At 51.8% G+C, this 11,116-nt stretch overlaps 1 protein-coding gene across 1 annotated transcript; it reads left to right on the top strand.

The window, feature by feature from the left end:
• The first annotated feature begins 4,773 nt into the window (after nucleotides 1–4,773).
• Nucleotides 4,774–10,897, top strand: SPC24 (SPC24 component of NDC80 kinetochore complex). The gene is made up of 5 exons (XM_081791689.1): nucleotides 4,774–4,975; nucleotides 8,165–8,309; nucleotides 8,454–8,558; nucleotides 8,686–8,762; nucleotides 10,690–10,897. Exons 1-5 carry the CDS (start codon nucleotides 4,816–4,818, stop codon nucleotides 10,794–10,796), a joined length of 594 nt encoding a protein of 197 aa, XP_081647815.1. The 5' UTR covers nucleotides 4,774–4,815; the 3' UTR covers nucleotides 10,797–10,897.
• The last annotated feature ends 219 nt before the right edge of the window (nucleotides 10,898–11,116 follow it).

Raw genomic sequence — 11,116 nt, 5'->3', positions numbered from 1 at the left:
ATGTGTCTATTTCCATTGAAATATAAATGAGTTATAGTAAATCTGTGCCCAATAGCCACAAGCGTCTGGCGGCCATTGTATTGAGCTGCAGAAATCCAATGCATTGCCACTGTTACAAGAAGTTTTAATGGACACCCACCGTGAAGACTTCAGAAAAAATCTTTACTCATTGTTTTCCTTGTGGCAAAACAATCCATAGTAATTGTAAAAGGCAAAATTCTAAAACTACAGAAATGTTTCGCACGGTGGAAGGTGCCACGCTCCCCCTCGGCTGAAATACCTGTTGCCGTCAACACTTTGGGGTTATCTCCTGCCAAACCTTTTTCTAATAGGTTGGATCTTTAAGTTTTTGTTTTGCCGTTTGATTTTTTATCGAGGTATCATATACATACATTTCGTGACCAAATCGGGTACAAAAATGTATAGCTTGGGGCGCCTGGGAGGCTCTGTCGGTTAAGCGTCTGACTTTGGCTCAGGTCAGGATCTCTGGGGTTTGAGAGTTTGAGCCCCACATCAGGCTAGGTGTTGGCAGTGTGGAGCCTAGTTTGGATTCTTGCTCCCTCTCTCTCTGCCCCTCCCCTGCTCGTGTTCTCTCAAAATAAATGAACAAATTTAAGATCAACAAAATCCCCCTTGAAAAAAAATTGGGGCACCCGAGTGGCTCGGTCTGTTGAGCGTCTGACTCTTGGTTTCAGCTCACGTCATGATCTCAGTTTCGTGAGTTCGAGCCCCGCGTCTGCTTGGGATTCTCCCACTCTCTCCCTCTCTCTCTGCCCCTCCCCTGCTGGCACTGTCTCTGTCTCTCTCAAAACAAATAAATAAATTAAAAAAAAAAAAAAGCGTACGGCTTTATGGCTTTTGGCAAACAATATCCCTGTGTCACCAGCAACAAAACGAGGTGGGGCACCCTCCCTGCCCATCCCTGGGTCCCTCCCCTCACTCCTCCCAAGTGCTCTCCTTACACGTCTTCCTCTGTTTTTCCTCTAGACTGTTCCACCAGGAGATCATGGGTGGTTTTCAGAAGGTTTTGCAAGTCCCAGAAATTTACACGACGTTGTATGTTTCTGAGCTAAAGGTCTCTTACTCCTCAGTTCTCCAGAGGGGTCTGTGAGCCAAGAGGCAAATAAGTGGAACCGTGCAGCGGATGTCTTTGTGACTGGCTTAGGTCGCTTAGCATAACGTCCTCAAGGTTCATCCCGGTACCAGGTGGCAGAATTTCCTTTTTAAGACTGAATAATCTCCCATCGGTGGACACTTGCTTCCACCTTTTCGGCTATTGTAAACAAGATGTGGTATAGAAATACCTCCAAGGCCTTGCTTTCAATTTGGTGGGGGGGCATTTACCCAGAAGTGAAATGGCTGGGGTATTCTATTTTTAATTTTGTGAGGAAACTGCCAACGTTTTCCATAGCGGCTACACCATTTTACATTCCTACCCACGGTGCACCAGAGTTCCAACTTCTCCGCATCCTGGCCAATACTTTTTTTCTTTTTTAATAGTGCCCATCCTCGTGTCTGGGAGGTGTGGTTCTTGCTTCGGAAGGGCTTTGCTTTTTGGAAAGGAGATGACTCACCTTTTTTTTTTTTTTGACAGCAGCACTTATATCTGTCAGGCTTTGGTTGTGCAATCCCGTGAATGGCTCACCTCGTGAACATCCCACCCCAGCTGATAAGAGAGAGCTATCCTTAGCCCGGGGTTTAGAAAAGGGTAAGAGCTTGCCAAGGTCACGGGTAATCTACGGAAGCCCTGACGTCTTCTCTTTATTTCACTCTGCGTTGTTAAGTAATTCACCACCTGTAGGCTCAGAGCACCCGAGCCCCTGTCCCCAATCTTAGCACGAATGCTCAGCCAAGGGAAGAGTGAGCATCGCTGGCCACCATTGCTGTCTCTGGGGACCCAGGGGACCCAGCTTCATGCCCACACGCACTGATAGTTCTGCAAGAGTGTCCTCATTTCTACATCTGTTAGCGACTCCACGAGACAGGCTGGGCAGTTAGATTCCTCACCTAAAAACCTGGGGCTGGCCTTCTGGGGTCCCAAACCCAAAATATGCACAAAATCCAAAAAGCGCATGGATGTTGGGTGTGTTTCTCGAGGAAGAGCCTGTCTCCTTGCTTTTGTCTGATTTCAAAGGGATCTGTGACCTGGGCGAGACTACATAAATATATTCGTCCGAAGGGTGTCCCCAGCCGGACCACTGTAAAAATATAAAAACAGCCCTTGAGGGGGAGGGGGGGTTGCTTTGCAAAAACCATTTCATGAAAGTAAGCTCTGAGGAGGAAGGTGGCCCCAGGCCTGTGGTTGGGGACCTGACTGCTCTGTGGTAGCTTCTCTCCTAACTCCCTGGCTGTGCCTTCTCTGTTTTCCTGGCTTCCCCCTCTTTTCTGTAATTTCTACAGTTGGAGGGTCTCCGAGCTTGGTCCTTGGACCCTCCTCCTCATTATTCTGTTCCAGGGTGGTATCATCTACTCTCGGCTGCATCCCGGCAACTGGCTTTTATTCCCAGCCTAAACATCTCTACAGACTCACAGCCAAGCGCCCATCTTTTCGATAGTTCCACGGGCCCTTTCCCCAGCTGCTGAGAACTCCCCTAAACCTTTCGCTTCATGGAGCCCCTCACTTCCGTGCCTGTCCCTTCCCCTCTTGGCCACGAGCACTGATGTGGGAAACAAAGGCAGAAGGAAATGGCAGATAGAAATAAATTTCCTTATAACCTGCAGCCCGTTGGCAAATCCTACTTAATGCTTCCTGTTACAGCTGAATAGAGTTTCAGGGCCCCCCGAAACCCTCTTCCTACTCTTCTCCAGCCACTTAGACCTCCTCACTATTCTTTAAACAAATTAAAAATTTCCCCACTACCCTGCCCTTTGCATATTCTTTCTTCTGCCTGACGCTGGTTTCCCAACAGCTTTTCATCACTCGGATCCTGGTTCATGGTTCATATGGCCCCTGCCCAGGGAGTCCGTCCCTGACCACCTGACCTGAAGTCACTTCCTTCCCCGCCTCAAACCCTAGTGACGCCATCCTGGACCCTGTTCGAGTGCCTTCAAAGCACCTGTTCGTATCTAAAGGGACCCTGTTCATTCATTTCCTTGCTTACGGTGTGGTCTTGCTATTAGATCAGTGGCCTCTGACGTCTTTTGTGTGACCTCCATAAAGACAGAAATTTCACATGTGACCCAGTGATCCAGGTGTTATGGCTGCGTAACATATAATTCTCAAATTTACTGCCTTTAAACAATGGCATTGATCTTTTTTTTTTTTTTCAAGTTTATTCACTCTGAGAGAGAGCACACAAGTGGGGGAGAGGCAGGGAGAGAGAGAGGGAGAGGGAGAGAGAATCCTAAGCAGGCTCTGCACTGTCAGCGCAAAGCCTGACATGGGGTTTGAACTCACGAACCTTGAGATCATGACCTGGGGCAAAGTGGGACGCTTTACAGACAAAGCCACCCAGGTGCCCCAACAATGGCGTTGATCTTGCTCACAGATCTTTGGTTTCAGCAGGACCCTGCCCCTCTCGGTGTCAGCTGGGATGGCTGGGAGGCTGCGGACTGGAATGATTTCAATATTCCCTCACTCATCTGTCTGATGGTTGGATTCTGTCTTCTGCTGTGACCTTATCTGTGAGACTCACCTCGGCTTCCTCACATCACAGCAGCTGGGCTCTGAGAAAGTATCCCAAAATTAAGAGAGAGCAAAAGAGAGTACAAGCTAGCCCCAGGCAGAGACCGTATCCTAGTTTCTGATCAAGGCTTGTAGTAATTCACACAGTGTCCTTTCTGCCACATTTTATTTGTTGCACAAAGTCCTGCTGAGGTTCAAAAGGAGGAGGATGGGAGTCTGCCTCTTGACGGGGAGTGGCAAGGTTGGAACTATTTCTGTAGCCATTTTTTGCAAATATAATCTGCCACGCCCAGTGCACAAATGCGAATTTTGGAGTTTCCCAAAACAATAGTTAACTTTCAGTACACAGTGCACAGATTTTTTCCCCCATTGTATTTTGTAGAAAATGCTGGTCATGACCTGTTGAATTGATTTCTTTACCTCAGTTTGAGGAACTTGCCACATAAATGTGCAGCTTGTCTTTTCTCTACCCTAACCCTTCACACAGTATGGTGTTGGTCCCAGTTAGGCTGTGTTTGGTCCCAGTTAGGCTAAGTGCCTTACCTGCTAGTGTTCTACGTATGTTTTATTTAACGCCTTAATATACTGCTTACTGAATACCAGGCACCGTCCTCACTTATTCCTCGCGCCAACTCTTAAGTGGGCACTATCGTGACCCTCATCTTCCTGAGAAGGAAACTGAGGCACAAAGAGATGAAGTCATTTGCCCAAGGTAACAAAGCTAGTAAGTGGGATTCGAATCCGATAAATCTAGTTGCAGGCTCCATTTTGCTATGTAGCCTCTCAGGAAATTTACTTATTTATTATGTTTATTGTGAGTATCCCACGCACGCACTATAGAACGAAACGCAGTCCACCGCTTCGCCCCTAGAACCCCGCCCTGGCTGCAGTACGGTCTCTGCAGCTAAGGACTCATAAACAGCTTCATTATCAGCCAGGCGCTTTCCGACCTGCGCAGGCGCAACACGCAGAACTCCCGCAGGCACACACCCCCGCTCCCTGCGGCCCATTGGCCATTGTCTGAGACGGACGGAGGAGCTGGCGCAGGCGCACTGGGCCAGACCTGAAGCTAAGTCCCACCCATTCTCTGATGACTGACGTAAGATCAAGCTAATGGGAACAGGGCTCTCCGGGGAAGGGGCGGGCAATGAGGGCAGTTAAATTTGCGCGGGATTGGTCCTGGCGTAGTCATGGCGGCCTTCCGCGACATGGAGGAGGTGAGCCAGGGGCTGCTGAGCCTGTTGGGCGCCAACCGCGCGGAGGCGCAGCAACGGCGGCTGCTGGGGCGCCACGAGCAGGTGGTGGAACGGCTGCTGGAGACGCAAGACAGCGCCGAACAACGGCTGCGAGGTCAGGGCTGGGGCCGGGGGCGGCCGGGACCCGGGCTCGTGTGATGGGAGGGGGCGGGAGGTCCGCCTTGACGAAACCCTCCCTCCTGGGCGCCCCCATCCCTCCCCTGTTCTCCCTTGGGCGCTGCCCGCTCTGGGCCTCAGTTTCCCCACCCGTGAAATGGACTTCAGGATGGCAGCCACCTCCCAGAGAGTTAGTGGTGAATATAGGAGCTGGCAGGAACTGGCAAATTCCGAGCGGTCCACGAGCAGGAGCTGGGGGACTCAAGGTTCGAACTGGGGCTCCGGAGTCAAAGCGCTGGGCTTTAATCCCAGCATCCCCACTTACTGAGGTTCAGCTGTTTTACTGAGCACCTGCTGTGTGCCAGGCATAGTGCCAGCCCCGGGTTGGAAGCAGAGAACAGAACAGACAATCCCTTAAAGGGTTGGTATGCTAGTGGTGGGGTGGTCAGGCGATGAACAAGAAAAATGGAGGGGCACCTGGGTGGCTCATTTGGTTTGGCATCTGACTTCGGCTCAGTTGGCCCTGGTCGTGAGTTCGAGCCCCCCATCGGGCTCTCCGCTGTCAGTGCAGAACCCCTTTGGATCCTCTGGCCCCCTGTCCCCGCCCCACCTCTCCCACTCAAAAATAAATAAACATTTTTTAAAAAGAAAGAAAGAAAAATAGATATGTCAGGAGATGGTGGGCTAGGAAACTAGGTTGTATAGGAGGGAGGGGTGATGCTTTGGGATGAGTCAGCGAAAACTTTCTGAAAAGATGATATTTTAGCGGAAATCCAAGGAGGTTTGGGAGGGATCCAGGGCTATGGTGAGGATTAAATAAATTGGAGGGAGTGCAAGTTGGGGAGGGGCAGAGAGGGGGCGACAGAGGATCCAAAGCTCGCTCTGCTCCGCACGGACAGCAGCCAGCCCGATGCAGGGCTCAAACGATGCAGGGCTCAAACTCACGGACATTGAGATCGTGACCTGAGCCAAAGTCGGACGCTCAACCAATTGAGCCACCCAGGTGCCCCGAATTTCCTTCCTTTTTAGGGATGAATAATTCCATAGTCCGGACATACCTCATTTTTTTGTCCATTCCTCCACTGATGGACACTTGGGTTGCTTCCAGACCCTGGCTGTTGTAACTAATGCCACCATGAACAGGGTCTGGCTGTTGTAACTAATGCCACCATGAACACATGAACATGGGTGTACAAATACCTCTTTGGGTCCCTGCTTCCAGTTTTTGTATTTTCCCAGAAAATTTGTATTTTCTTTGTGTATTTTTCTATTTTGTATTTCCCATGCTAGATCACATGGCAGTTTGATATTTCGTTTTTTGAGAGACTCATCCAGTTTTCCATAGTGGTTTCGGTGCCAGGTTTTTGTTTTTCTTTCTTTTTTTTTTTTTTTTTTTTTTTTTAAGTCTTTCTACAGTTATGTTTTATGTGGCCGTGCTGTCTGGCTTGGGACTGAAATGATCTAGGAGCTAGGCAGGGGATGGCTTGGGGGTGGGGGGGAGAGTGTTCCTGGCAGAGGTAACTGCAAAGGCAAAGGTCGCCAGGTAGGAGTGAACTTGGACACCCAGGAGAAAGTGGAAGATGAGCTGTGGCCAGACCCTATAGGCAGTGAACGCCCCCCAACCCCGGGAGTTTGGAGGTTGTTCTAAGTGTGATGGATGCCCCAGCCAGAGTCTTCTCCTTCTCTCCTCCTCCTCTCTCTCCTCCCCACTCCATTCACTCCCCCTCCATTGATTGGTTTGGGGAGAAGATCATTATTACCCTGCCTGCGTGGACTTCAGCAGAATGAATGGATTTGGGGCCAGGGAGACAAGAGTCCGTGTTCCAGGGAGCCGGGACTTTGAGTTAAAGGGCTCCAGTTCAGATCCAGGCTTCAGAGCTATGTGCCTGTGGACAAGTCACTTTAATATCTTCAGGCTTCTGTCCTTCATCTCTCCATGGGGGCAGGGGTTAAGCCACCTCCCTCAGAGGGTTTTGAGAACATACTGAACAGGGGCTCCAGGGCTATCCTGCAGCACTCAGCACACGCTCAGGTAATGGTACTTTGTGACAGTGCCCCCGGGGAAGAGGGCACTCCCAGGGAAGAATCCAAGGAAACAAGGTTGTCTGTGGGGAGGGTGCGGGGAGAAGGGGCAGGAAGGCTGCAGAAGAAAGCCAGACCCTCGGCTATCCTAACAGGAAATCAGCAGGCACTGTTTAAAACAGACAAATCAAGAAATAGCAGCATAAGCAAATTATTTAGAAACACGAACGTCAATGCCAGAGAAAACAGTGATGATTTGGAAGTGGCTGCTTCAGAGGCGTGGGGAGGCTGGGGGGGGGGGGGGGCCCTGTGTGTGTTTAAATTTTCACAGCCATATACGTGTAATACCTTGATTAAAAATTAACTCAATGTAAGTTTGTAAACACTTAAACGCCTGCCCTTTGGGAAGTGTTTCCATCTGTGCCTTCCCTGATTCGGCAGGTTCCTCCAGCTCTATGGGAAGGAACACGGTAACCTTGCTAGGGTGTTTTTGATCTTTCTGGATGTTTTGGTCAAAGCATGTTTATTCTGATTAGGCGCTGGCGATATACGGGGAGTGTAAGACGCAGTCCCCGGTTCGAGCGAGGAGGAGGAGGAGGAGGAGGAGGAATGAACAATTCAGTGCCGCCGGGCCGTGGTGGAGGCGTGGCCGCGCCCTGGGAGGGAGAGCAGAGTGTCCAGCTGCCCCGGTTGTGTATTACCCAGCAGGTCTCGAAGGCTGGGTCTCCGAGCGCCCGAAGGGTGGGAGCATAAGGGCATCTCAGAGAGGACGGGCCGGTGGAGGCCGGGCCTGTGAAAAATGGGCGTGTTTGCAGAATGGTGAGGTGTCTTTGTGGCCAGAGCGGAGAGAAAAGTACAAGGTGGGTTGAAGAGCAGGAAGAAAGGAGGCTGTCAAGGAAGAAGAAGATGCTTTCACTCATTCGTTCCTTTGTGGGGTTTTGTGGAGGCTCCACATGTGTTTTGGTGAAATGGAAGCACTTTTGCAAGGTCTCGGTGGACCACCAGAACGTGGGCTTTTGGAAATAGGACCGATGGGTTGGGGAGCTGTAGACGGGGAAGTGAGGACGATCGCGGTGGAGGCCTCGGGCTCTTCTGGGGCAAGGCCAGACCCTGGAGAGACCTCCTCGAAGGGTCTCAGCCTTCTCTCTCCCGCCCCGCCCCGTAGAGATCCTGGCCGCAGAAGAAGAAGTGGCCCAGAGCCTTCTGGATGCGAAGGAGCGGGCGCACCGGGGGGGCGTCGAGTTGCAGCAGCTCGAAGCTGAGCTCCGGAAGGCCGGCGAGGAGGACACCCGTCTGAAGGCCAGCCTCCTATATCCTTGCTTGCGTGCGCGGACGGCCGGGCCTCGGGCTCACCGCCGGGGTGCCCGTTGGGTCGTGCTGGGAACCCAGCTCGGAGCCCTGGGCCCACGGCGGCCCCCCTTCCAGAGCGAGGTGACCTTAACTGCCTGCTTTACTCAGCTCACCAGAGAGCTGGAGGAGCTCAAGGAGACCGAGGCCAGTCTCGAGAGGCAGGAGAGAGAAGTTGACGAAGACACGACTGTCACCATCCCTTCGGCCGTGTAGGTCCCGCCAGTGCGTGCGGTGGTGCCTGCCCTGCGTGCACGTGGGTCGTCCCACGGCCCTGAGTTGGAGTCTACGCTGGGGTAACTTAATCTCTCTCTCTCTCTCTCTCATGTTCTCATACAGGTACGTGGCTCAGCTTTATCGCCAGATTAGTAAAATTGAGTGGGACTATGAGTGTGAGCCAGGGATGCTCAAAGGCAGTATCCTTTTGCAGAGAACGCGGAGCCCGGTGTGCTGCCGGCGGCCTTGTGAAGGGCTGGGCCGCCGTGGAAAAGTCTGGCAGGTCCTCAGAAATGAAGCGTAGGATCACCATATGACCCGGCAGTCCCCCTTCTGGGTTGCACCCTTGTGTTCGTGACTGCGGTGGTCACAGTGGCCGAAAGGTGGAAGCACGCCAATTATCAGCAAAGCGCCAGATAAGCAAAATGTGGTATATCCGTGCAAGAAAATAGTATTCGGCCTTAAGACGGAAGGAGGGGCGCCTGGGTGGCTCAGTCTGTCGAGCAACCGACTCTTGATTTCAACCCAGGTCACGATCCCAGGGTCGTGGGATCGAGCCCCGTGTTGGACTCTGTGCTGAGCCTGGAGCCTGCTTAGGATTCTCTCTCCCTCTGCCCCTCTCCCTGCTTGTGCTCGCTCTCTATCGCTGTCTCTAAAATTAAAAAAAAATGGGGGCGCCCGGGCGGCTCAGTCAGTTAAGTGTCAACTTCAGCTCAGGTCACGATCTCAGGTTCGTGGGCTCGAGCCCCACATCAGGTTCTGTGCTGACAGCTCAGAGCCTGGCCCCTGCTTCGGATCCTGTCTCCTTCTTTCTCTGCCCCTCCCCTGCTTATGCTCTGTCTCTGTCTCTCTCAAAAATAAATAAATATTAGAATTTTTCAATAAAATAAATTTAAATAAATTAGCTAAATTGAAATGAATTAGTTAAATTGAAATGAATAGATTCAATAATAAAGTAAACAATTAATAATAAGTAATATTAATAAATTAGTTACATTTACATTTCCTTCCTTTTTTTAAAAAAGGAAGGAAATTCTGGCCCATGCTCTAACATGCATGTATCTAGAAGACATGATGTTAAGTGAAATAAGCCAGACACAAAGAGCGAACTACTGTCTGATCCCACTTACAAGAGGTCTCTAGAGGAGTCAAATCCGTAGAGACGGGAAGTAGATGGCAGGTGCCAGGGGCTGGGGGAGGGGAGGGGAGGAGAGTCAGTGTTTAACGAGGACACAGTTTCGGGCTCTGGGAATGTTCTGGAGACGGACGGTGGGGAGGGCTGCACAACAACGTGTGTGCACCGAATGCCACTGAGCTGCACGCTTCACAACTGGCCAATGAGGTGCTTCGGATTCTGTGTCCACCTCGCTCTCTGCCCCTCCCCCGCCCGTGCTCCGTCTCTCTCCGGCTCAAAAATAAACATTAAAGAAAATAAAAAGGGGCGCCTGGGTGGCTCAGTCGGTTGAGCGGCCGACTTCGGCTCAGGTCATGATCTCACGGTTTGTGAGTTCGAGCCCCGCGTCGGGCTCTGTGCTGACGGCTCAGAGCCTGGAGCTTGCCTCGGATTCTGTGTCTCCCTCTCTCTCTTCCCCTCCCCTGTTCATGCTCTGTCTCTCAATTTAAGTTTATTTTTGAGAGAGAGCGAGCATGAGAGCGAGTCGGGGAGGGGCGGTGAGAGAGAAAATCCCAAGCAGGCTCTGCACTTTCAGAGCCTGACGTGGGGCTCGAACCCACAAACCACAAGGTCATGACCTGAGCCGAAACCAAGAGTGGGATGCTTAAAACCCACTGAGCCACAGGCGCCCCTCAGTCTCTAAATATCTTTTTTCTTTTTAATTTTTTTTTTTTTAATGTTTATTCTTGAGAGAGAAAGAGCGTGAGCAGGGGAGGGGCAGGGAGGGAGAGAGAGAGAGACACAGAATCGGAATCAGGCTCCAGGCCCTGAGCTGTCAGCACAGAGTCCGACGCGGGGCTCGAACTCATGAGCCATGAGATCATGACCTGAGCCGAAGCTGGGCACTGAACCGACTGAGACGCAGGCGCCCCTCGGTCTCTAAATACCTTCCAACTTCTTCACGGGGTCCCGGGGAGGGCTGCGTACGTCAGGTTTCCTTACATCTCCCCCAGTTCATCACGGCCCCAGCGTCGCCCAGCCTGTCCAGCTGGACAGCACCCAGCTCTCCAAGAAGTTCATCAGCGACTATCTCTGGAACTTGGTAGACACGGACTGGTAGCCCGGAGCCTCAAGGACGCGTCCGCACACGGCACGAGTCAGTGTGGTGGGTGGTCGATGCCTCAGCGGGGAGAGGAGCTGAAAATTAAATGTTTCTCCAGAGACGTGTTTTTGACCAGATTTCTTTTGGCCCCTGACCGCGGCCTCAGTGGCTGGACTGGCCCTGGCCAGGTAACCCTAGAGAACTAACTGGACTTCAGGCTGCTGCTTCACATCTGTGACGACACTGTGCGAATGGCGCCGCGGCATACGAGGACAGGTCCCAGGGCTCTGTCGCCTGGGATTCGCTCAGGGCCCATCCTCGAGTGCCACCGTGCGCCC

This window comes from Panthera onca, chromosome A2 (genome assembly GCF_046562875.1).
Source record: "Panthera onca isolate mPanOnc1 chromosome A2, mPanOnc1 haplotype 2, whole genome shotgun sequence".
Classification (NCBI taxonomy): domain Eukaryota; kingdom Metazoa; phylum Chordata; class Mammalia; order Carnivora; family Felidae; genus Panthera; species Panthera onca.
The sequence above is the reverse complement of the archived record's forward strand: the minus strand, read 5'-3'. Positions and strand labels throughout refer to the sequence as shown.